Source organism: Vicugna pacos, chromosome 10, assembly GCF_048564905.1.
Source record: "Vicugna pacos chromosome 10, VicPac4, whole genome shotgun sequence".
In the NCBI taxonomy this organism is placed as follows: Eukaryota; Metazoa; Chordata; class Mammalia; order Artiodactyla; family Camelidae; genus Vicugna; species Vicugna pacos.
Window position 1 is genome coordinate 2,994,399 of NC_132996.1, and position 24,849 is coordinate 3,019,247.

The window sequence follows — 24,849 nt, forward strand, 5'->3', positions numbered from 1 at the left end:
TTATTTTTCTTGGGATGAGAATTTTTAAGATGGACTCTCTTAACAACTTTCAAATGCACAGCACAGTGCTGTTAACTCCAGTCACCTTGCTGTGCATTATGTCCCCAGGGCTTGCTTATCTCCTAATTGGAAGTCTGCACCTTTTGATTATCTTCACGGATTTCAATCAGCCCCACCCTCACCTCTGGCAACCACCAACTTGTTCTCCATTTCCATGGGTTTGGTTTATTTTTCGGATTCCACATATAAATGAGATCATAGGTGTTTGTCTTTCTCTGTCTGATTTGTTTCACTTGGCACAATACCCTCAAGGTCCATCCAAGTTGTCACAAATGGCAGGATTTCTTTTTTTTTAATGTCTGAATAAGATTCCATTATATAGATCGCATTTTCTGTATCCATTCATCTGCCGATGGACCCTTAGGTTGTTTCAATAACTTGGTTATTGTAAATAATGCTGCAGTGAACACGCGGGTCCAGTTGTCTCTTTGACATGTGATTTCATTTCCTTTGGATATACTCCCAGGAGTGGAGTTGCTGGATCATACGGGGGTTCTACTTAAAAACTTTTGAGGAGCCTCCATATCGTTTTCCACAGTGACGGCACCATTTGCATTCCCACCAACAGTGTGCAGATTTCCCTTTTCTCCACAGCCCCGCCAGCACTTGTTAGCGCTCGTATTTTGATGGCAGCCGTCCTGACGGGTGGGAGGGGATAGCTCCCTGTGGGTTTGATTTGCATTTCGCTGATGATGAGGGATGTTGAGCACCTTAATCATGTACCTGTTGGCCATCTGTGTGTCTTCTTTGGAAAAGCGTCTATGCAGCTCCTCTTTCCATTTTTTCAACCAGATGGCTTGTTTTTTGCTGTTGAATTGTAGGAGTTCTTTATGTTTTGGGTGTTAACCCCTTATCAGATATATGATCTGAAAGTACGTTCTCCCCTTCTGTCTGGGGGAACCTCTGCTCTCTGGATGACAGGGGTTCAGGCACGCGGGAATCTCTGCTTCTCACACCTGTTTCCAACAGTGGGTGGGGGCTGTGTTCTGATAAAACTGTGTGGAGCTGTGGGTCACCATCCCCTCTTCTCGCAGATGGACTCTGAGGAGGGCAGTGTGGGCAGGGATGTTTCCCCATAGTCATCAGTCAGATGGTCACGTGCTCTGGAACGCACATCTTCCAGCCCAGAAGTGACAGGGCAATTTGTAAAGGGAGGGCCTTGCAGCTAAAACACTGAGCAGGTGCTTTTGTTCTTTGCTGGAAGGACCTGGAAACCAAGTTGTGTAGAACAGGGACTCCCCCAGGTCACAAAGCCCAGTTCAGACTTCTGGGGTGCTGAGACCTGCTCCGAGCCACTGTCACAGAGGAGGGAAAGGCCTCAGGCGGGAGGGAGGAGCTGCTGGACTGCACGTGCCCTGCTTGTCAAGGATCAGCTCTGGTGACGTGTGGCACATGGGCTTAGCTTTGGGCACATAAGAGGAGAGGTTCTTGGGGAAGGGCTGGCTTTTTCCTCTGATTGAGGGCCTACTGTGTGCCAAGCACAGCAGTCCTCTGAGTCAGGGTTGGAAAGCCAGGCACAGAGAGGTCGGGGGAAGTTTCCAGGTCGCACAGCAGTAGGGGCAGCACTGGGGTCTGATGCAGACCCGACACCCAGCCCACACTCTCTCTCCTTTCCCAGGACCATCGTGACCCCACATGTCAGTGTCCCCCCAGAGAGGCCTGGGTGTGGGACCTGGGACATTCTCTGCCTAACATGCCAGGAGCCTTAAGAGGGAGGACAGGGCACTTCCTTGGTCCACGATGCCCAGAGGCTGCTCTCAGCGAGGGGCCCAGCGCACACTCTGGGCTGAATGAACCTCCAGGATCCTGGAAGCAGCACCTGCACACAGTGAGTGCCATGGGGCCAGCGGCACTGGTCTCCTTGTCTCTTCCTCCCCTCTTTGCTGGGTGAGGAGGAGTCCCAGTGGGGCCTGGACTGGTCCCAGTTCTCAGCCCCACTCAGGGTCCAGCAGGGGGTGAAGCCCAGGCTGGACTCTGTTCCCTGCCCTCCTGGGCACCCTCATTCCCTGCACCTCAGCTGCCTCCTCCTGCCTGCCTGGCAGCCCCCATCCTGGGCTATGGCAGCGTCCTCTGGCCCTTGGCCCCACACCTTCTCCGTAGTGGGTGGAAGTGAGGTGACGGACACTCTGGGCCTCCTGGATGGTCTGGGGGAGCCCGATATCCCCATCCTGTCCACAGCCCCGAGAGCCCAGGGTGGGGAGAGGGTGTGTCCCCATTCATGCTCTGATTTGCTCAGAGATTCTTAGCACCTACTTTGCTGGGTGGATATGGGGACAGAGGGATGACATGAACGCAGGAGAGCTGGGCACAGAGGGGACGTCAGCAGAGCATGAGGAGGGGGCGAGCCCGGGCTGACCTCATAACCCCCCCTCAGCCTTGGTTTTCTCATCTTTAAAGTGGGACAGACCATTGTGAGGTGAGCGGCAGTCTGACCCCAGGCCAGACGCAGTCTTACACACCTTACAAGTACGAGCTCGCTTGACTCCTCGTGGGAATCTATGGGGCAGGGACCGGTGTTATCACCCCTTCTACAGATGAGGAAACTGAGGCACAGAGAGGTGAGGTGACTGCCCCAGACATCAGAGCCCAGGCTGTCCAGCTCCAGTGCCCACTCTGGGTGTCTCCTCCCTCCCTTCACCCTCCACTGGGACCCATGGCCACAGCCTCATCTCAGTGTGATTGTTTGTGGGGAGCAGGGTGGGGGCGCTGGGGGCCCGTTTTTCTGAGCACTGTTTTCCCAGGAGGCTCAAGGTGTTGGTTGTATTCACTGCTGGACACCCGGGCCTGGGCCCCAGCCGGCCACACTGCAAGGCCTGAATCGATTGTTTGTTGAGTGAATACCTGAATATCTGCACGTACTTGCATGGTGCACCCCATTTCTTCATCTCCATAGGACGCCTGGCTGCATGGCTGACATCTTCTGTCATTAGGCCTCTGCCAGGGACAGTCAGGGGGGCCAGAGCTGCTCAGCTGGGGACAGGGAGCCTCAGGGGCCCTGTGGCTGCCCCAGGCCTCTCCTGGGCTGTCCCAGACCAATCCGCAGGGAGGCCCAGCCAGCTTCCAGGAAGAGCAATGAGATCCCCATCCCAGGGGTGTGAAGTAGGTGTCAAGGGTTGCTTCCTGAGGGTGACTTTGCATCTGAAAGGGCACTGGGGGCCAGGCTGCTTTAACGTCCATGCCAGGCCCCCACCCCTGCTGGCTCAATGAAGCTGGTCATGAAGGGCACAGGCCATGGGGCTGAGGTTCTAGCAGGCTCCTGCTCCCTCTCTGTGCCTCAGTGTCCTCATCTGTAACAGAGAACCAGTAACAGGGCCACGGGAGGGCTCACTGAGACCCTGCTCTGTGGCCTTGGGTGGCCACTGCCCTCTCACTGCTCAATGTCCTTATCTGTAATAGAAAACTAGTAACATCTTTCTTAGCCTTTTTGGGTCACATTTTTCTGAGTCCCTTTCCATGCAGAGCTCACAGACTGGAGAGGTAATCAGAGTGTGGTCACAGCCCTGGGGGTGCCAGAGGAGGCCACAGGGGCTGCAGGAGAGGGTAGGAACCCAGAAGGACTTCATGGAGGAAGTGGGGTCTGAGCTGGGTCTCCAAGGATGAGCTGTCATCTAGCCAGGGCCTGGCACCGAGCAGGACCCATGTACATGATGAATGAAGGAGTGAATGAATGGATGAATAGGTGTCCCCCTACAGAAAGTGAGGGGGGCAGCGCCCCAGGCAAGGCAGGAAACACGGGCACCTTTGGGGAACAGAGGGTGGGGATGCAGTGGCCTCACCCTTTATGGGTGTCTTGCCACCACTGTAGCCTGTGCCCTGGTGGATTGGGAGCCCTCGTCTGTCCTGTGCTCTGGGACCTGCTCTTTGTTCCCAGCAACACCCAGCTGTGCCACCTCTATGTCCCCGAGGGGACCTGGACATGTCTTGTGGGGGATTGTGAAAAGAGGGTCGGTGTGCAGCCCAAAGCTAAAGAGGGAGGGAGAGGATGATGAGGGCCTGCCAGAGGGGATCACTAGCTTGAAGGCATTGGAGGGGTGGGAGGACCAAGCCTTGGGCCTGAAGGATCCCGCTGGTGGTGGCCTCTCTCACGAGGGGACTTCACGGGGAAGAGTCAGTTGTGGGGCAAGGTATGAGCTCAGTTTTTGGGGCATGCTGACCTGGAAAAGCTCAGCATAGGTATGTCCAGAGGAGCTGGAGGTAGGGGATGAAGGTGCCACCGGGGTCAGGATCAGAGCTTAAGTCCCAGAGAGGTGGGGTGGGGGTGCAGCAGAAGAGGCTTGAGGATGCCCAGATGTTCATTCACTGGATCCGCAGGGAGGGGACCATCATGCTCATTTCACAGCCACCTGGTGCCTGACAGAGCAAGGTCCAGGGAGGTCACAAGGAAACACAAGGTAACTTGACCCAAATTCTCCCATTTCCACTTTAAATTCCTGGGATAGAATTGGCTAAATTCAAAGATTGGTGACTTGGATTAGTTAGCTAGAAAGTTCAACCCAAGGTTTACAAGTAAAAGCAGCATACAGACTGAAGGCAAGACTAAGAACCCACAGGATCACTATGACTGTCCACATACAGCCCACTGTGGCCTCAGGGCCTTTGCATTGGCCATTCTCTCAGCCGGGAACTTTCTTCCTCTGCATTGCTTGCTCCTTAAACATCTCCAGTATTCTGCCCAAATGGCCTCCATGACTTTATTTTCCTCCATGGAACGTATCACCGCCTGACTTTTGATATATTTTACTTATTTTTCTCTGTGTCCCCCACTAGGCTATCTGCTGCATGAGAATGGAGACCCACCTGCTTGACTCCCTGCTATGCCCGGTGTCTGGATCCCACCCAGCACGCAATAAGGCCTCAGTGAATGTGCACCTGGTGTATGAACGCTGTAGGCCACAGACAGGAGTCTTCCCAGCTGTGATGGTAAGAATCATTCATTCACTACTTACTGAGCCCTACTGTGTGCCGGGCACTGACCTGGGCAGGAGGCACGCAGGGAATGAGACACACAGTGAGCACACACCACATGTTAGGATGGACACACAGGGCTCAGGGAAGTCAGGACTGCAGGGTGGAGGACGAGAGGGCCGGGTAGGAGGGACAGTGGTGGCAGAAGAGATAGAGAGGTGGGGTCCCAGGTTGTGCAGGGCCTGGTGGCCCTTGTGAGGGCTTTTCCTCTGGGCAGGGGGACCATGGCTAGGTGCGGAGCAGGGAGCCGGATCTGGAATGTTGTGCAGGAAATGAAGCGGGTAACTGCTGAGGAGACGTGTTTGCAGGAGGCTGTCCCTGTAGACTGAGCAGGCAGGGAAGTCTCCCCTGAGGAGGTGACATCTGAGCTGAGCCCTTGTATGGATCCTGTTTCTACCTTCTGTAGACTGGATGCTTTCATCCACCCTGCAGGCCTAGGCAGGACACACCCTGTTTTCAGTCACCTGGACTTGACCTCCTGCCCCCTTTGTGGGCCCTCCCGCCCCAGGAGGAGTCCTCCTTCTAGGTCTAGCCCCCCACCTCCTCCACTGGACTCGGACTCACGCTGAGCCACTGTCCACCTGCCTGACTCATCCAGAGTCAGGTCCAGGCCCTCGGGGCCACCCCTCCACCCCAGAGCCCATGAAGTTACTCAACCGGCCAGTCCTCAGCCTGCTCACCTGCCTCGCCCTTCCCTCCTGCAGAAACAGCCCTGTCCACGGCGCCCTGCTCCTCCGCCCCTGACCCCTGTGGTGCGGCCCCCTGTGGGAAGCCGTCCCCTCCTCCAGGATGGTGAGTAGAAACTGCCTTTTCAATGGCAGTTGTCCCCTGATCTGTCGGCCTTCCTGAACCTCAGATTTCCTACTAATATAATCTATTTCACACCAGCCTGTGAGACACTTAGAGTAAACAAATGAAGAACAAGTGACTTATATACCTTTTTCCAATATCATCACGTTTAATATTTTAATATAGAATTCCTTTTCCCCATAAAATTATAGGCTCCTTGAGGGTGGAGGAGACATAAAAATTACGTGAACAGGACCAAACTGAGGGCTCAGGCCCAGGCTTGACTAAGTCCTGCATTCACACTGTAAATGGAGTTTCACTGGTTTTCAAATTAAGCTTTTACACTTGTCAGCTTAGCGGAAATTGTCAGTTCCACATGCATCTTCCCAGTAATAACCAAGTGACACCACGTGAGACGCCGTTGCCTGAGTTACTTGATGAGAATCTGTAGGTGTCAGGAGGGAGTCAGGGCAGCGTATTACACACAAGCTGCATCTTTGAGAGAGAGTGAGGGTGGCGCCCTGGAAGATGTCACCTCCTGACTCACTTAGTTGGGAACATCCATCTTCACACGTTGGATTTCTAGAGAGGTGTCCAGAGGGGAGAGTGGGCTGGAGCTGGGCTTGGCTGTCACCCACGGAAGGGAGGGCTGGAAACCTCAAACAGCTGTGGTCCTGGGAGTAGCCTGACTCGGAGGGGCCACTAGAAATGTCTCCTCCAAGACTGCTATCCTGCTGAGGGTCAGGCTCAGCTGCTGTAACAGAAATGGGGAGAGGTGGTCCTGGGGTAAAAGTGACAGTTCTGGAGGGTGAGTGTGTCTGCGGACACAGGTTTGGCAGGACGACCGTGGTTAGTGACGCTGCATCATGTCGGGGACATTCGCCAGGAGAGTAGCCTCGAGGTGCTCCCACCACACAAAGTGAGAAACAGGTGAGGAGAGGGGCGTGCTGATTAGCTTGCCCATAGTGATCATTTCACTATGTGCACATGCACCACATGTCACGTTGTACACCTTAAATTCATGGAATTTTTATTTAAAAAAAAGACAAGCTCTGGGACATGAGAGGCCAGCAGCTGCACCTGGACTCTGACTTCCACAAGACAGAAATGACACTCCTGCCCAGGGTCAGACCCAACCTGCAAAGGACAGCAGCTTTTGGTTTCTCGCTCTTGGAAACCAGCCCCCAGGCTGTGAGGAAACCCAGCAGCCACATGGAGGCCAAGGCCCAGCCATCAGCCCAGCTGAGCCCTGGATGACAGCCCCTGTGAGCGAGGCCTTGGCCGAGGTCCTGGGCAGCAGAGAGGAGCCGGCCCCTTGGCTGCCCACACTGTGCAGTCCTCTGGGGACAAATGAGGATTGTTTTAAACCACTGCATTTAGGGGTGGTTGGCTTCATGACAGCAGGTACCTGAATGCTGCCTCGCTCTCACCCCCGCGTGCCCCAGGTCCTCAGACTCCTCTCACCTTTAGAGACTGATGTTTGTGTCCCCCAGATTCATAGATTGATGTCCCCCTGTGTGGCAGATGCAGAGGCTGAGTGAGGTGTCAAGGGTGGCCCTACCTGGTTGGTCAGATGTCTTTACATAAGAGAGTCGCCAGAGCTGGCTCCCCACCACATGCGGACACAGCGAGGAGATGGCCAGCTGGCAGCCAGGAGGATTGTCATCACCAGAAAGCCACCTCGTCGGACTTCGCCTGGGCCTCCCACCCCCAGAACCGTAGGAAGATAAACTTCTGCTGTTCAGGACTCCTGGCCTGTGACCCTGGGTCATGGCAGCCCCTCCAGCCTTGACGCCTCTGCACACCCTCTCCCCACTACCTGATGCTTGATGCAGCTCCTTGCTCAGCACCTGTGCTCCTAACTCGGGGAGGGGCAGGAGGTGGGTCATCAGTAGCCCCCCCATTCCCCCCTCTCAAAGCCCCCGCCCTCCCCCACAGCACGGCGCAGGCAGCGGCGGTGGCTTAGATGTCCCTGAGCAATGGTCGGGCTGTGGCTCCCCTCCTCCCAGGTCTGCATGGGGCCTGGCACACACACACCTGCTCAAGTTTTAGGAAGGATGATGTTCTTGGCCGGGAAGGTGAGGGCTCCCTCTGACCCAGAAGTTCTGCTCCCAGATGTAAACACCAGTGAAACTGTTACCAAGTCCAAAGTCGTTCTGCTCGCCGCATTACAGGCCAGTAAATCGGGAGACGAGGTGTTGGGGCAAGGAATAGCGACTTTATTTGGAAAGCCTGCAGACCGAGAGGATGGCCGACTAACGTCTTGGAGAACTATCCTGCTCCGGTCATAGCACAGGCTCCTTTTGCACAGAAAAACAGGGGACGGGGTGCGGTTGGTTGTTGCAAACTTCTTGCTGTAGGAATCCTTTGTTCTCACAGCTGTCTCTCATGCTTGCCTGTGTATTTCAGGCTAAAGGCAACATTGTTTCATAAAAGGAGCAGAGCTAGCAAGCCTGAGCCTAGAAAACAGGGCACAGGGTTAAAACTAGAGGAAGAGATCCAATGTGGTGTCAGATTTGTTATTTTCTATTATAAAACATGGGATACAGCCTGGCAGTGAGTCCTGGGCCCCGAGCTAGAACAGGCCCAGCGTGTCTCATCAGGAGAGTGGGACACACGAGGGACACTCACCAGCCACAGCATCAGGGTGAGTCGCCCATATGGCCAGTCCCCAAAGACGGCACGTGTCACAATCTGAAGGAAGCAGAACAGAAAAGCCTGGTGCCTGGGCTGAGAGGTGCCTGCCGGGGAGTCAGACGATGAGGCAGAGCAGGGACAGGATTGACACTGGCCCTCCGGGGAGAGGATTGTTTTCATTTACTGACTCAAGCAGTGAGGACAGTGGATCTTCAAACTGTTAACAACACACACACACACAGAGCTATGTAGGGGAGTTCTGTAGTGCATCAACAATTTTTCAACAAAGTGGCAAATTACTGTTTTTAAAGGGGGCACAGAGCCCCAGTTTGCCCCTCTAACACCCAGGCCTGTTGTCACAGACGGATGAGCCTGGACTTCTGGCAGCACCCAGCCACCCCCTCGGTCTCACCATTAGTAAATGAGTGAACAGCCGTGGTTCCCAGTTGCCTAAGTGTAGACCCCTTATCCAGAAGGACCCGGACTCCCTCCCAGCAGTTCCTGGTGGGCACCAGTGCTCGCCGACACGGCCACAGCCCTGGACACTGGCAGGTGACAGGGACCTGAGTGCCCAGTAGAACCCTGTGCTCCTCCTGCCCCAGGGCAGTGACAAGGTCAGCCCAGCCTCGTGCTGGACTCTCCAAAGCAAAAGCCAGCACAGACCGGTGAGGAAGGGTGGCCTGGGGCGGCGTAGAGAGCTCTTGCTCTGTGTTTTTCTTCCCCATTTTATCACAGCTGTGACAGAAAAGAAAGCAGGCAGTGAGTGTGTGTGTGTTTCTTAACTCCATCTTGACCTCGCATCCTGGAGGAAGCCAGCAGCCATGTCCTGCCCTGACCTGTGAGCTCCCCTGTGAGGGGCCCACATGTGAGGACCTTCCACCTCCTCCACCAGCCACAGGAGTGAGCTGAGGTTCCTCGGCCCCTCGGGTAATGTGGCCCCAGCTGATGTCTTGACTGCAGCCTCATGAGGGGCCCTGGGTCACTGGCTCTGTCTGTTCCTGGCCCCCAGAGAGCATGACAGTGTTTGCTGCCAGGAGCTGTGATGCAGCACAGGGACTGGGAACACGCGACTCCTCTCCATCCCTCAGGGCTGGGGAGGCGACCTTATCTTCATCTGTGTACTGCCTCTGTCATCCTCTGTAAGGACAAGGGGTCTGTCAAGGGCACTGCAGGTCTCCGGTGCTAAGGCTGGTGGGGGCCCTGGATCAGTGTCTGAGGTGCAGCAACGCAGCCATGCCGGGAGCCCTATTGTTCTGGGACATCCTGTGTGTGAGACGCCAGGACACAACGTGGAGCAAGGATGGACCCTGAGCAGGCCTTCCTGGTCCCTGCCCAGCCCTGCCCCTAGCTGCCTGCCAAGCGACCGCAGACTGTCACTTCACCTCTAGGAGCCTCAGTTTCCTCCTTGGTGGACTGGGGGTGACAGGAACAATGCGCCTAGAAGGAGACAAGGCAGACACCCAGCCCGGAGGGGCTGATCAGTAAAGCCACTTCTCCCAGCACCTGCCTGAAGGTGCACTGTGAGGCCGCGAGCTCCCTCCCCGGGCGGCGCTCATCGGCAGAGCTGGGTGCACAGAGGCAAGGGCGCCTTCCCTCGTGGGGGGCCCAGCGCAGGGCCTGGCCCCGAGCATGCTCCAGGAAACCCACCTCACGTGCTAACAGCTGAGTCACCTATAACCCAAGGACAGCACGTGCAGAGGACACCCTGGAACTGTGTGGCACATCTTGCCAGTCCTAGGACAGAGAAGCAGCCCAGGACAGAGAGACCGGCTGGGCAGGACTCAGGCAGCAGGTGCCTGTGTGCGTACGGTCGTGGTGTCAGTGTGGCCCGGGCAGCAGGCGGTGGGAGCAGTTCAGAGCCCTCTGGTTTCCTGCTTGGGAGGACAAGAACCAGGAACAGGATGACTTTCCAAGCTGGCGTGAATGGGTGTGAGGTCACAGAAGCAGTCTCACACCTGTGAACTCACGTCCAGGGGACTGACCCCAGCAGGAGCCAGGACGAGGCTTCATATATGCTCACACTGAGCCAGAGATGCCTTGGTCTGAGCTGCCCCAGACACACCCAGAGATGAGGCTTCTGGCACAAGGAGTTCATGTGGGAGACGAAGACAAGGGGGTAGGAGAAGCGAGAAGAGGAAGAGAAGGTGCCTCTGTATGGCTGTTATCACATCTCCCACCACTGTGCAGCCCCCTGCAGGATCCCCCCACTGCAGGAGCCCTCCACTACAGGAGCCCCTGCTGTGAAACCCCCCCAAACCCCCCACTGCAGGCTGGGGGAAATGGTCCATCAGGGAGCTGGGAACCAGTGCAGAGAGGCGGCTGGGGTCCTGGCTGCATCTGCCCCCAGGGGAGGGTAAGCCTCCACACTTCAGCTGCTGCACAGGTGGCCAAGGGTCTCTGGCAGCAAGGGAAGCCCCCAGGCAGAGAGGTGCTGGCAGTTCATGTGAAGGGAGCCCAGGGCCAGGGCTCTGACAGCCAGCGCTCCCTGGAATGAGAGCGAGCCTCCTGCCATCCTCATCATAGGGCCATGGATACCTGAGCCACCATGTGGACTTCGCAAGGTCAAGGGTACATGGGATTGTTTGTCACCTTTGTCTCGCTTCTGTGGTGGATCCTGCAGACTGACTCATTCAACACGTGTGCCACCCTCTCTTTCTATGCTTTGTGTATGTTAGTCTCTGGGAACTTGAAAGCCACATTTCTCGGACCACGGGCAGCCCAGGCTCTGCAGGCGGCCTCGGCTCCTCGGGACAGATGCCTGCCCGAGATCCAAAGGATGGGAGTGAGCAATGCAGGGTGGTGTAGGGACGGGGCTCCTGGCTGGCAGGGAGCGAGGGTCTGGTTCCCCTATAGCAGCAGCCGCAGTGTCTAGGCCTGAGCATCACAGACAGTGGGGTTTCCATGGCAGCGGTCATGGGTAGGGTTAGCTGATTGTCCAGGCGGTTGTCCCTGGCTATGGGGCATCCACTCTTGGTCCCCAGTAGTCCTGCAATCTCAGTCTTAACACCCAGGAATAAGTCCCCCTCTGCTCAGACCACAAAAAGTAGATCCTGTCATTTATAACTAATCACTGTGACTGATACAGATTCCGATTCTGAAATGACCTCCATTGTTTTTCCTGTGTGGAAGACACACAGAAAACTTAAGGAAAACAAGTAAAAATCACCTGTAGCCCCACCCCCTGGAGGTAACCACTGTAACATTTTTGCATGTTCCCTATTTTTTATATAGTCAAAATGACACAGTAGTATTCTCTGCCAGCTCTGCTCACTTAATGTCACATACTGTGAGTTCTAAATGTGTCCCAATGGCCTTGTCCATGAGGCCTTCAGCTCCCTAAACCAGATCAGGTTCCAGTCCCTTTTTTCAACCAATATTTTGAACTATAATTGACAAAAACAAAAAGCTGGACATATTGAATGTACACGACTCAGTGACTCTGGAGGTAAGTGTGCGTGTGTGAAGCCAGCAACGCAGTCTGTGCCATAAGCACATCCATCACGTCCCAGTCTCCTCCACCCTCTTTGTTTATCATTGTGATGAGAACCCTTAACAGAAGGTCTACCCTTTTAGCCAATATTTAAGTACTTAATAAGGCATTACTAACTATAGGCGCCACGCCCTTCAGAGCTCTAGAACTGACTCACCCTGCGAAACTGAAACTTTGTACATTTGACCATCACCTTCCCGATCCCCCCTCCCCAGGCCCTGGCAGCCACCATTCTACTCTCGTCTATGAGTTTGACTGTTTTAGATTTCTCTAGAAGTGATAATAGGGAGAATTTGACCTTCTGTGTCTGGTTTACTTCACTTAGCACAATGTCCTCTGGGTTCATTCATGTTGTTGTAAATGGCAGGACATCTTTTTTAAGGCTGAATACTATTCCATTTTGTGTATACACCACTTTTTCTTTACCCATTGATCAGCCAGTGCAGCGTCCACTTTCTGGCTGTTGTGAGCAATGCTGCAGTGAGCAGGGAGTGCAGGTCTCTCTTTGAGATCCTGATTTTAGCTCCTTGTGTGCATCCACAGAAGTAGGGTTGCTGGATCATAGGGTAGCTCTGTTTCTAATTTTTTGTCTGACTTTGGTGTCACGGTAATGCTAGCTTCATAAAATAAGTTTGGAAGTGCTCTTTCTTCCTTTTTTTTTTTTTTGGAAGAGTTTAAGAAGGATTGGTACTAATTCTTTTATAAATGTTAGGTAGAATTGCCTGTAAAGATATCTGGTTCTGAGTTTTGCTCTGTTGGAAGGGTGTTTGGTTACTGATTCAATCTTTTTTATTTATTATTGGTTCATTCAAACGTTCAATTTATTCTTGATTGCATCTTGGTAGCTTGTATGCTCCTAGGAATTTAGCCACTTCTAGGTTGTCCAATTTATTGACATTTAATTGTTCATAATAGTTTCTAATACTTAAAAAAAAACTTCTGTGGCATCTGTTGTAATGCCCTCTCTTTCATTTATTATTTATCTGAGCCTTGTCTTGTTCTTTTAATCTTGCTAAAGGGTTGTCAGTTTTGTTTTCTCTTTTCAAAAACAAAGTTTTGTCTATTGTTCTACTGTTTTCCTATTTTCTAATTTTATTTATGCTCTGAACTTTATGGTTTCTTTCTTTCTGTTAACTTTGGGCTTAATTTATTCTCTTTCTTTACTTCTCTGAGGTGTAAACTTAGGTGATTTGAGATTTTTCTTCTGTGATGTAGGTGTTTCTTGGCATCTCTTGGTACTGCTTTTGCTACATCTGGTAAGTTTTGGTATGTTACATTCTCATGTCCATTGGTCTCAAAATATTTTCTAATTACTCTTTAAGTTTCAACTTTGATCCAGTTTCACCGAAGGATGTGTTGTTTACAGGGAAGGGTATAGCTCGGTAGTAGAGCATGTGCTTCGCATGCTCAAGGCCCTGGGTTCAATCTCCAGTACTTCCATTTAAAAAATTAAAATAAATGAATAAATTTAATTAACTACCCCTAAAAATGATTTTTTAAAAAGGAGTTTTTAAAAAGAGTGTGTTGTTTAATTTGCAGTATTTGTGGATTTCCCCATTTTCCTTCTGTTATTGACCTGAAATATCATTCCATTGTGGTCAGAAAAGACATTTGGAATGATTTCAGTTTTCTTAAATTTGTCAAGGCTTGTTTTGTGGTCTCTAATGTGATTTATCCTGGAGAATCCATGTGTGCTTGAGGAGAAAGTGCATTGTGCTGCTATTGGATGTTCGATGTGTATCTGTTTGGCCCATTGGTTTATAGTGGTGTTCAACTCTGCCCTTTCCTTATTAACTTTTGTCTGGATGTTCCACCCATTATTGGAAGTGTAGTCAAGTCTCCTGCTGTTACTGCATGGCTGTTTCTCCCTTTAGATCTGTAGGTGTCTGCTGTCTATACTTAGGGGCTCTGGTGGTGGGTGCATATGTATATATTTTTATGTTTAAAAACATTTTATACAATTTTAAAGGTTATTTTCCATTTACAGTTACTAAAAAATATTGGCTATGTTCCCCATGTTGTATAAGACATCCTTGAGCCTGTCTTACAACCAGTAGTTTGTACCCCCCATTCTCACACCCCCAAATTCCCCTCCCCTCCACTGGTAACCATCCATTTGTTTTCTATATCTGTGAGTCTACATTTTTTATTATATTCTCTAGTTTGTTTTGTTTTTTAGATTCCATATGTAAGTGATATCCTACAGAATTTGTCTTTGTCTGTCTGACTTCTTTCACTCAGCACAAGGCCCTCCAAATCCATCTATGTTGCGGCAAATGGCAACATTTCAGTGTATTTTATGGCTGAGTAGTATTGCTTTGTGTATAAATAGACACTATATCTTCTTTATCCATTCATCTGTTGATGGACACTTAGGTTGCTTCTATATCTTGGCAATTATAAATAATACTGCTGTGAACATTGGTATGTATGTATGTATCTTTTCAAATTGATTGTTTTGTTTTTTTTCCAGATATATACCCAGGAGGAATGGAATAGGTGCACATATATTTATAATTGTTATATCTTCTTGTTGGATAAACTCTTTTGTCTTTATATAATTATCTTCTTTATCTCAAGGAGCACTTTAAAAACTTTTAAGTCTATTTTATCTCCTATAAGTATAGCCACTCCTGCTCTCTTTTGGTTACCATTTGCATGGACTATCTTTTTCTGTCTCTTTACTTTTAACCTTTGGGTGTTCTCAAATCTAAGATGAGTCTCTTATGGATAGCGTGAGGTTGTAGATTGTTGTTTTATCCATTCAGTCACTCATTTTCTTTTGATTAGTGAGTTTAATCCATTTTACATGTAAAGGAATTATTAATTGATTATTGTAATTATAGTTATTCTTAATACTTTTGACTTTTCAGTTATCGATCAGGGTTAAACATGATTTGTACACTACCATTAGAGCATCGCACTGTTCTGCATTTGTCTATATATTCACTTTACCAGGAGTATTTATACTTCCTTCTGCTTTTGTGCTACTGCTTAATGTCCTTTTGTTTGAACTTGCAAACCCCCTTTAGCACTCCTTGTTCAGCAGGCCTAATGGAAACAAACTCTCACTGTTTGTTTGTCTGGGAAAGTCTATCTCTCCAGGTCACAGGACAGTCTAGCCAGGTGTAGTATTCTTGGTTGGCAGATTTTTTCTTTCAGCATTCTGAATATATCATCCCATTCTCTCCTGGCCTTCAGGATTCTGCTAAAATTTCTGCTGATAATCTTCATGGAGAGCCATTGTATGTGATGAGTCGCTTTTCTTTTGCTGTTCTCAAATTTCCCTTTTTAAACTTTTGACAATTTAATTTTAAGGTGTCTCAGTGTAGACCTCTTTTAGATTCAACCTATTCGGGGTCTTTTTGTGATTTATACATATAGATGTTCTTTTCCTTTCCCAGATTTGGGAAAAAATGAGCCATTATTTTTTAAAATAAGCTTTCTTCTCTTTTCTCTTCTTCTTCTGAAACTCCCATTATCATTTTTCTTGACTGTGTCTTTTAAGTCCCATAGACTTTGTTCACTCTTTTTCATTCCTTCTTACTTTTGCTCCTGTGAACAGAGCATTTCAAATAGCCTGGCTTCAAGTCTGCTGATTCTTCTGCTTGGTCAAGTCTGCTGTTGAAGCCCTCTATTAAATTTTTCAGTGCAGTCATTGTATTCTTTGCTCCAGAATTTACATTTTGGTTATTTATTTCTTTCTTTATTTTTATGATTTCTGTCTCTTTGTTGAACTTCTCATTATGACCATGTGTTACTTTTCTGATTTTTGTCTAGTTGCCTGTCTGCATTCTCTTATAGCTCAGGGAGCTTCTTTAAGATGATGACTTTGAATTCGTTGTCAGGCAATTCATAGATGTCCATTTCGGGGGGTCAGTTACTGGGATTTTGTTTTGTTTCTTTGCTGATACCATGTTTCCTTGATTCTGTGTGATCTTTTCAACCTGTGTTGATGTCTGCACATTTGAAGAAATAATCACCCTTTCCAGTCTTTGTGTACTGGCTTTGGAAGGGAAAGACCTTCACCAGACAGCTCAGCTAGAAATTCTGGTGATTTATCAAACTATTTCTATAGATATGCCCACTCTGCTCCTCTCACTCCCTCCTTGGGGAGCTAGTCTTAGGACTGTGTGCCTTCTCCTAACCCCACAGAGCTGTGTAAGGTGCTGAGAGCTGCCTGCTCCTTTTCCCTAGGGCAGTGCCCTGCTAGGCCAGGTTGTTAATATGCAAGCACCACTTCCCTCCCTCCCTTCTGAAGGGCATGTCTTAGAATTTTGTGCATCTTCCCTATTCTACACAGCTATGTCGAGCGCCAAGAGTCACCTGCCCCTTTCCATATGGCAGTATCCTGAGATGCAAGACAATGGGTTCAAGTTAGTTGCCAAGAACTGGGCTGGCTGCTAAGGGTTGTATATCATCTCTAGGAGTGTGTGGGTCACATTCTGTGGGAAATTGCAGCTCTGGGGGTGTATATGCCTATTTCCATGAGCCTCCATCATTTTCTTTGTTTTTAGCTGCTCTGTACATACTGATTCCTTCAGTGTTCTGGGTGCATCAAGATAAGCAGAGCTTTTAGACATTGTCCCAAAAGGCTGGGGAGCCAGACCCTCGCCTGGCCTTTCTTTATCCTGCAGGAGAAGCCGTGGGCTGGGGCATCTCTCTTGGCTCTGAGTTTTGCCAGCCTGGGGGAGGCATGATGCAATTAAAGTGACACTGCTCTCTACTCTTTCAGTGTGGCTCATCTTGCATTTTGCGGTCCACTGGGGTGCTGGAACCTTCCAACTGGACTCCAGGGCTCTCACAAAGGTATTTTTGTCTGTAGATGTTTGTCAGATTGTTGTTATGGGGGAATGAGGGCTGGGACCTCCTATTCTGCCATCTTACTGACATCACTCACCCTCTCCATGCACACTGTAACACTCCAGCCTTAGAACAAAACCCAAACTTCACTCACGGCCCACACGGCCTGAGGGATCTGGCCAGGCTCACTTCTCCAGCCCTCTCACCTTCCAGCTTCTTTCTGGCTTGCTTATCCTGCTCCAGCCACACACTTTCCATTTACGTCCCTCATACAGCCAAGCTCCTCAACCCCAGCGTCCTGGTAATTCCTGTTTGCCTGCAGCATCTTTTCCTGGCTGTTCACTTAGCTGGCTCCCTTGCACCTTGTGAATTTCACTTTAATGCCAGCTCCTAGGACAGGCTCTCCCTGTTTCCCCATCTAAGTAATGGTCCCCACACCCACTTATGATTCTCAACCACGTTAACCCACTGTTCCTTCTGTGTCCTTGTCACAATCTGGAATCTTCTCATTGGTTCACTTGCTTATTGTCTGTTTTCCCCATAGAATGTCAGCTGCAAGAGGACAGACGCTGTGTCTGCCTTGTTTATATTTCCTGCCCATTCCCTGTAGATTTCTTTAAAAACAGTTTTGCAAACAGTAACATAACAGCCAATGTATAAGATGCCATATTTTACCTCACCCTTTCCTATTTGTGGGTATGCAGTAGTTTCTGATTATAAATACTACTGCAATGAACATCTCCATTCATAACATTCTCTGTCCCTGCACCTGGTGATTTTGTTCAGAAACAGTCTCAGAAATAGAAATATTGGCTCCATTAAAGATTATGAATGTGTCTAAGGCTCCTTCACACACACGGCCACACTGTACTGCAGAAAGTCTGACTGAAGCCCTAAGCCCCACCACCCCTGAATGTGAGCGCTGAGAGCCAAGAGATGAGCCTTTGGATGAACAGAACACGTGAATCATCTGGGGATCTGAATAAAATTCAGATTCTGCTGCAGGAGGTCCGGGGTGGGGACCGAGATGCTGCATTTCTAACAGTCTCCCCAGAGAACATCCCACAGGCCCTCATCCTGCCCGATCTTTCCTGGCAGGGTCTGTCCTCCATGCTGACACACCCCTGGGCACCGGTGCCCTTGCCCAGACCTCAGCCTCCCAGGCCTCAGCCCCAGCAGGAAGGACGTGCTTGCTTCTGCTTTTCTTGCCTCAGGCCCTGTCCCATTTGGCTCTCAGCTCCAGGCTCCGCAGCCCCTGATGTATGTGTGGTTCTTAAGGGTTCTGAGCTGGGTGTCCCACTAGGTGTGAGGTGAACTTACCCCTTCAGTTCCCAGGATGTTCCCCTGCCCTGGGTGGGGGGATGGACACCTGTGATGGCTATTCCTGCCTGCCCTCTGTCTCCTCAGCTTTTGCCAATTGTCTTTTTTTTTTTTTTTCTGTGAAGCACTCCCTTCCCCAACCCCAGCCTTTTTCAGTCCATGTGGTTTGGGGGACGTTAACTCTCTATAATACCAGAATTAAAAGATGGGCATATAACCCAGATCTGGCCAATCAACAGATTTCATCCTTTTCATTTCAGTAACCTGCTCGAGGTTACATGTAACCTGCTCCCTGGAACCCGTGCCTGGACTTGAAACAGAACGACTGTGGATGAGAAGCTCTCTCCCCTCTGGAGGGCTGCCAGGGTCACTACATGCAGCTAACTGACCAAAGAGCGAGGCCAACATGGAAAGCAGTGCTAAGGTAACTCCTGTTAGCATAATATGAGACCCTGGGTCAAGCTGGACTTGAAGCTGACTTGATTTTGATGGGGGTGGACCACAGTCGAGCTAGGACTAAAGCCATCAAAGCAAGGTACCAGCTTGGACACTGAGGCGTCTTTGTGTCAGTGTGTTCAGCACAAACCAAGGAGGGAAGAGGGCTCCAGAAAGAGAGACCCCAAGAGTGTGCCTGCTCACACACACACACACGCACCCATTGGCGTGTGGGCCCACGCAGTCCAGGCCAGAATATTGGGGGTCATGGGGGGGTTGAGGAATTGCAGCCCACAGAGGGGAGGACTACTCCAGTCAGATGGGGGGGTTCCACATTACTGGTATCTTTGCATGATATGCAGTTAGCTTTGAAGTGATAAAAATAGAAGAGGTGTTAGGCAGGTAGTAAGTAGCCTAAGTGAATGTGAGTCATGAGAGCATTTAAATACAGTCCAGTCTCTGATAAACCTCACACCTTTCTTCTCTCCCTGGGGAGGAAGTCCTCAGTGTTGCTTTCTTTTTCTTGCACATGTACACGGCCTTCAGATGCACCACAGTGTCGTGGGAGTCCAGAGCGGTAGCCAGGTCAAGGTCACACACTAGGGGAGAGGTGACCGGGTCAAGGGCACACTGCCTACTGGGACAGAGCAGACATGATGGCAGAGGTTTTCTTATGAAAACCCTGAGCTTGACTCTTCACCAAAGGCAGGTTTCCTGGGAAGCTACAAAGGCTAAAACCACAGGGCCCTCACTTGTCCAGCCCCTTCTTAGATCCAACACAAAATTCTGGGTTCTCATCTTGTTTTTTAAGCACCAACCAAAGCTGAATAGGTTCTCTGCTTTAGGCCCCACAGGTGTGGATCAGCCCCGTCCCCTGAACAGCCCAAGGCTGTTCCCCGCTTCCTCCCCATCACCTCCCCAGAGCCCCTCACACATAGGCGCTGTCATAAACTTGAAATAGGTGCGGAAGGGCCTGTGCTTCTAGGAAATCTCTGCTTGTCCTCATGTGCAGTTTCTTCCCTGTTTTTGATAATTTGGGCACTTGTTATGCAAACAATGTCTACAGAGACCCATTCTGCAAAATGCTTACATGCTTTTTGAAGGCCTTGTTCATCATAAGAGTACAACCAAGTCCTCCTGCTTCTCCCTGGGCCGGTGCTCGGGGGCCTCAGCCTGCAGGCAGGGAGAAGCCCATGAGCAGCCCCCCACCTAGCCACCCGGGGGCCCGCAGGAGCAATCCCACCTGTTGGTGTGCGGGCCCGTCTCCTGCCCTGTCACCTGTCCGGGCTGAAGGAGGGCCGGGGGTCGCAGTGGCAGGCTCCAGTGCTTTGCTCTGGCTTAGTTTCAATTCAGCCACTCCCTCTCTGTCCCTCAGGCCTCCTCAGGCTTTGAAGGGCGTTCCGTTCACAAGATTAAGGGCACATATCTGCGCAGAACTGCTCAGGGCTTCTCACCTTCCTACCTGGACCAGAGGGCTCTCAGCATTCTGGGCCTCCTGGTACCCCATACCCCTAGTATTAAAGAGGACCCTCATTTCCCTCAGAGTTACGTGACAGATGCTAATGATTCTGCAGAGCTGCTTGAAAAGTAACAGCGATGGTAATAAAATTATTATTACTATAGCAACTATCATTACCGAGCACTTCCCACACACCAGACCACGTTCTGATCAGTTTACAGGCATTAACTCATTTAAACCTCACTGCACCCTAGGAGGAAGCTAGTACCTTTATTTCATTTAACCTTTCCACTCTCTGGGGCTTCTTTGTTGTGATTACAAAAGGAATGCATGCTCCTTGGAGCAAATCTAGTAGAATAGAGGTGTGCAAGGAGCAAGTTCACAGTCTCCCCATGCCTGCTTCTCTCCCTGTCCATCCGGCTCCACGTCCACTGTCCCAGAACAACCAGGGCGAGCGGTTTCACGTGTGCAGTCCATCCTTATGCCAATACACACGAGCACATATATGAAGGCTCTCTTAGAATTAGCCCCCTCACTTTGTAGGTAAGGAAAACGCAGTTCAGAGAAGTTAAGCAACTTGCTCAAAGTCACACAGCAGGCAGGTGGAGGAGCTGGCGGTTACTTGACTCCCAAGCTTAATGACAAAGCCTGTGACCTTACCCTCTAGCCTCTGCTGTTTCTATCATATTAGCTTTGAACTAAAGGAATAATAATAGTTCTAACAGGAGGAAATAGAAGCGCACACTCACTGAGTATTTATCACAGTGGCATTTCAGATGCATTACACATATCCATCTAGACTTCCCCAAAACCTTGTGGGTTTCTCCTAGTTTTCACAGCCTCTCCCCTGTTTCACAGATGAGAGAATTGAGGCTTCATGAGGGGAAGCCATTGGCCCAGGTCACACAGCAAAAAGCAGTGACAGGCCAGGATTCAGACTCAAGCCCTCTGAGTGTAGTCAGCCCAGGAAGGCAGTTGGGTGGGAAAGGGCAGAATTCGGTTGAGTCAGTGGGCTGAATGGCTACCGTCCCCATCCTGAACTCACATGGAGTTTTTACAGTGCCTCCCTCTGGCCACCTCAGGGCCTTTGCACAACTCTCGCCCCTCACATGGCCTACAAAATGCCTGCTCCTCCTTCAGTTCTCAGAATACTAAGCCCCTGGATGAGTGCCTGGAGCCCCTGGGTAAATTCCCACACTCCCAACTGAATTCCTGAAGCCTGCAGGGCATCTAAACACAGCCATCATGGGATAAACACATGTTCAGGGAAGTGTTCAATGAATAACATGTTCCTTCAGCAGGATGGCCGAGCCAGGCTAAGGGGACACCAGATGTGAAGGACACCAGGGAGGCACTGGGGCCGAGTGGGGAGTGTGGCAGGGCAGCAGGCATGGCCCTCCAGGATGAAGGTCAGTGGAAGGCAACAGGGAACCAGGAAGGACAAGCATTGTCCTCTGATTTCAGATGTGGAACTCCAGACTCCAAACAAAAGACACATCAAAACCAGAATCCACATCTCCATGGACACTGCTGCTTCCTGCCACCCAGAACCCGCCAGTGGGTAAGGCTGAGGAAAGTCCTGTCACTGTGCGTGTGCTGGCGGCTGCGCGGCAGGGCCAGTTCTCGCGCTGACGGGCCTCCACAAGCACGCTGTGCTGGCTGCGGACACTCAGACCTGACTCGGTGACAGCAGCTCTGGAGGCCACCGCCCCTCCGTGCTGTGTGATGTTTAGGTAAGTCCCACCCACTTTGGGCCTTGAGTCCCCCCTCCCCCATAAAACAGAGGCTTGAAATTCAGAGGACTTTTGGGAATAAGACAGACACGGATTAAAAGTAAGCAGACCGCCATTTCTGGGCTTGACACAAGACTGTTGGTAACGTTCAGTGTTTTTTGAATGAAGAAGTAGATGACAGAGCATGTGCTGTTTCTCCTTTCACATCAGACGTGCGACTCGGGTCAGTGGGTCCAGATGGTGCTCTCCACTACCTTTGTTACATCTTCTGCAAAAAGCCTCCATTTCCCAGCGAGAGGAGGGGGACCATGAGCGCTCTGAATCAGAACATCTCCAGCAGGAAGGACCCCCCCCCCCGCCATTTCACAGAACCAGGCTGCCCCGACCGACCAGCTGGCCACTGTGCAGAGAGCTATGTGGTCAGCCTGGCTCTTTGCTCCAGTGGTAAGAAGCCCAAAGGCTTCCTTCTGTAAATGGTCAATTGTAAAATATATTTGTGGCAAAATAATTGATATCCCCTGGATCAGGCTGAAGGCAGCAAATTGGAAATCTTAGAAATGGTCCAATCAAAGCCCCTGCCCTCCATAAGTGCCTTTATTGTCCTCTCTGGTGAGAATTAGGAACTCTTTTGGACAGATGACTTTCAGAAAGGGAGGATGGGCTTAGAGTCAGAATTATGTATTTCTTATGGGTGATGAAGCACGTTGGCTTGCTGCTGACTGTAAGAGCTTTCAGAGAGCATCAGAGTAAATGAATAACTGAATGACAAGAGGCTTAAGACGGTCAGAGTTAAAGACCTGAGGAGAACTCACTTTAATGCAATTGCCAAGGAAATTTTGTTGTTTCTGTGATGTAACATTTTGGCATAATAACTAGAATTACGACTAATAGCGTTATAACAGGACGTTATCATGAACAGCAAAGACATTGACAAATTTCTCAGAGTTTCATACAACTTTAGAACCATATACTAATAACATATATCCACAAAGACATAAACTAAAGGTTAATCATTGCTTCTTTTTTCCCAAGAAATTGTAAATAAAATACAGTAGGATCTCATGTGGTCAGAAGGTGGTGGTGCCCGATTAGAAAGGTGACTAATGACTGAAGGTTATGTCAAAGTGATCTCCTATTTGGAACTTCTGAGACCACAGGGTTATGGAGTCATCCCAGACATGGTGCTGCCAGTCTCCTTGATAGCTGAGTCTTTTGAGTTCCATAAAACAATTGCAAAAGTGAACAGTGTGCCCTTTCTAGCTCCTGGGTAACTAAACTAGTCAGTTCTTTCAAGGTTGCATTCAACCAAGTGTAGGTCTGTAGTTCACTGGATTGTACGTGTCAGCAGGAGAACTTGTCCGTTCTGTGGTGGGAGCCATCATTGGTGGCGAGGACACACAGCCACAGTGGGCACATCATCTCTTGATGGATCGCTTTCTCTGGCTCCATTTTAATTTCCTCGTGGGTAATGTGCAACTCCACCACCATCTTCCTCCTTCATAAACATCACTTCTGATTTGACATAATTTAGCACAGCATGGAAACTTAATTTGTTTAACATCTCTCTTTTTACCAGGTGAGAGAACAAATCTTTTGAGATTTTCCAGGAGCCCTCTGGGCAATCTCAGTCAGTTCAAAGTCAATAAAACTTTATTTTGGAATTGATTTTAGGAAGTTGCCCAAAATGTCAAACTGAACATTTGATTAAATAGAATCAAAGATCACTATGAAATAATACTTAGTTATCTATTTAACCAAAGGGACAATAAAAGATTTAAAAGACAAAAATAGAAGGTAATATTTTGTTAAAAAAAAAAACCCACATAGCTCTTTCAGTATTGAGAAAGCTTGACTTCCTTTTCTAATCAAAGACACCATAAAGACAACAGGAAGCAGAGGAAGTTATTTTAAGACACATAATCCTTGTTTCCTAGGCAGGTTCTTCAAAGGGCAAAGAGAAATCTTTTATAATTTCTTATTAAAGGAGACAATCTGAGAAAATTAGTCAATTTAACAGAGATTTAAAAAAGCCATGTTCTGATTTTGCATCAGTACACGATTGGGCTCATTAAAAACCAACCAAACAAAACTTATAAGTTCATTGAATTTTAACCAGTTTGACATCCAAGACAAAGTCTTTTCTCTTCCTGTTACATCTTATTTTTTTCCATTCTGAACTGACCCCATAGTATTTCACTGCATGTGTACAGGAGGAGAACTACTTTTCCCCATAACCTTATAGGTTCATAATTGTGGGCTCCCCCCCCCATAATAAAAAGTACGCATAATACAAATGCAAATACATATAACAGCTTTCTTTCCAAAATCTCAGCCATGAGTCAGTAAAACTGAGTAATATAAAAATCAGCTGTTTATAGACAACAGTAGGCTCTGAATTGTGCTTCTGGTAGATGGAATAAGAAAGATTACTTGCTTAGTGAGAGCTACAGGTTTGTACTGGTATTTGTGGAGAAGACCTTCAAAATTTAGATTTGCCCTGATATGTCAATATTTATGGAAGCTGTAGACTAAATTCTGGGCAAAGAAATTTTTGGAAGTGACATGTGGTCATCTTGGTGTTTTTTTTAAAGCCAATCTGAGTGGATAAGATATTCAGTTTGTCTATAATTAGCCTTTTGCTTTCCAGTCTCAAGTGCCGATTTTAGTGGACTAAGTTACTCTCAATGGCTGGGCGTGCAGAGGAAGAAAGCATTGTGATGTTGAGTTGCTGGCAGCCAGGGATTGGAGAAGGGAAGAGGTTTTCATTGCACTTATCAGGTGAAGAATTAAATGTCTCCTATTTTGTGACGGGAGTTAAGAAGCACATTTAAAAGCAGGACACCCTCAAATTACAGTTATTTCATTGGATGTTCTTATTTAAAGACTTGCTTCTCAGACCTGGAGAACACAGCTCTTGCTGTCAGAAGAGAATGAATGAGGTAGGATGCAAGCCTTTTAAAAGAAGAAATTCTGGGGCATATTTCCTGTTGTCAGAGGTGTAGGGCAGTCCTTTCTCCAGTGCCCTGAGAAGAGAAGCAAGTGGAGATGCTAATATCCGCAAGAAGGGTGGGTGGGCTGTGAATTACTCTTAGAGCCATGTTTGTTTCTCTCTAGATGAGGTTAGTAAGGCAAGAATCATTGTTTTAAATTCTTGAGAG

At 49.3% G+C, this 24,849-nt stretch overlaps 1 protein-coding gene across 1 annotated transcript in view; it reads left to right on the top strand.

The window, feature by feature from the left end:
• LOC140698623 (uncharacterized) overlaps positions 1-24,849 on the top strand; it is a 34,175-nt gene that overhangs the window by 2,706 nt on the left and 6,620 nt on the right. The window contains exons 2-6 of the mRNA XM_072968889.1: positions 1,679-1,888; positions 4,828-4,980; positions 5,730-5,817; positions 16,677-16,750; positions 17,843-17,930. Coding sequence (XP_072824990.1) covers positions 1,754-1,888; positions 4,828-4,980; positions 5,730-5,817; positions 16,677-16,750; positions 17,843-17,930 — 538 coding nt within the window. The 5' untranslated portion in view covers positions 1,679-1,753. The remainder of the gene's footprint in view (positions 1-1,678; positions 1,889-4,827; positions 4,981-5,729; positions 5,818-16,676; positions 16,751-17,842; positions 17,931-24,849) is intronic.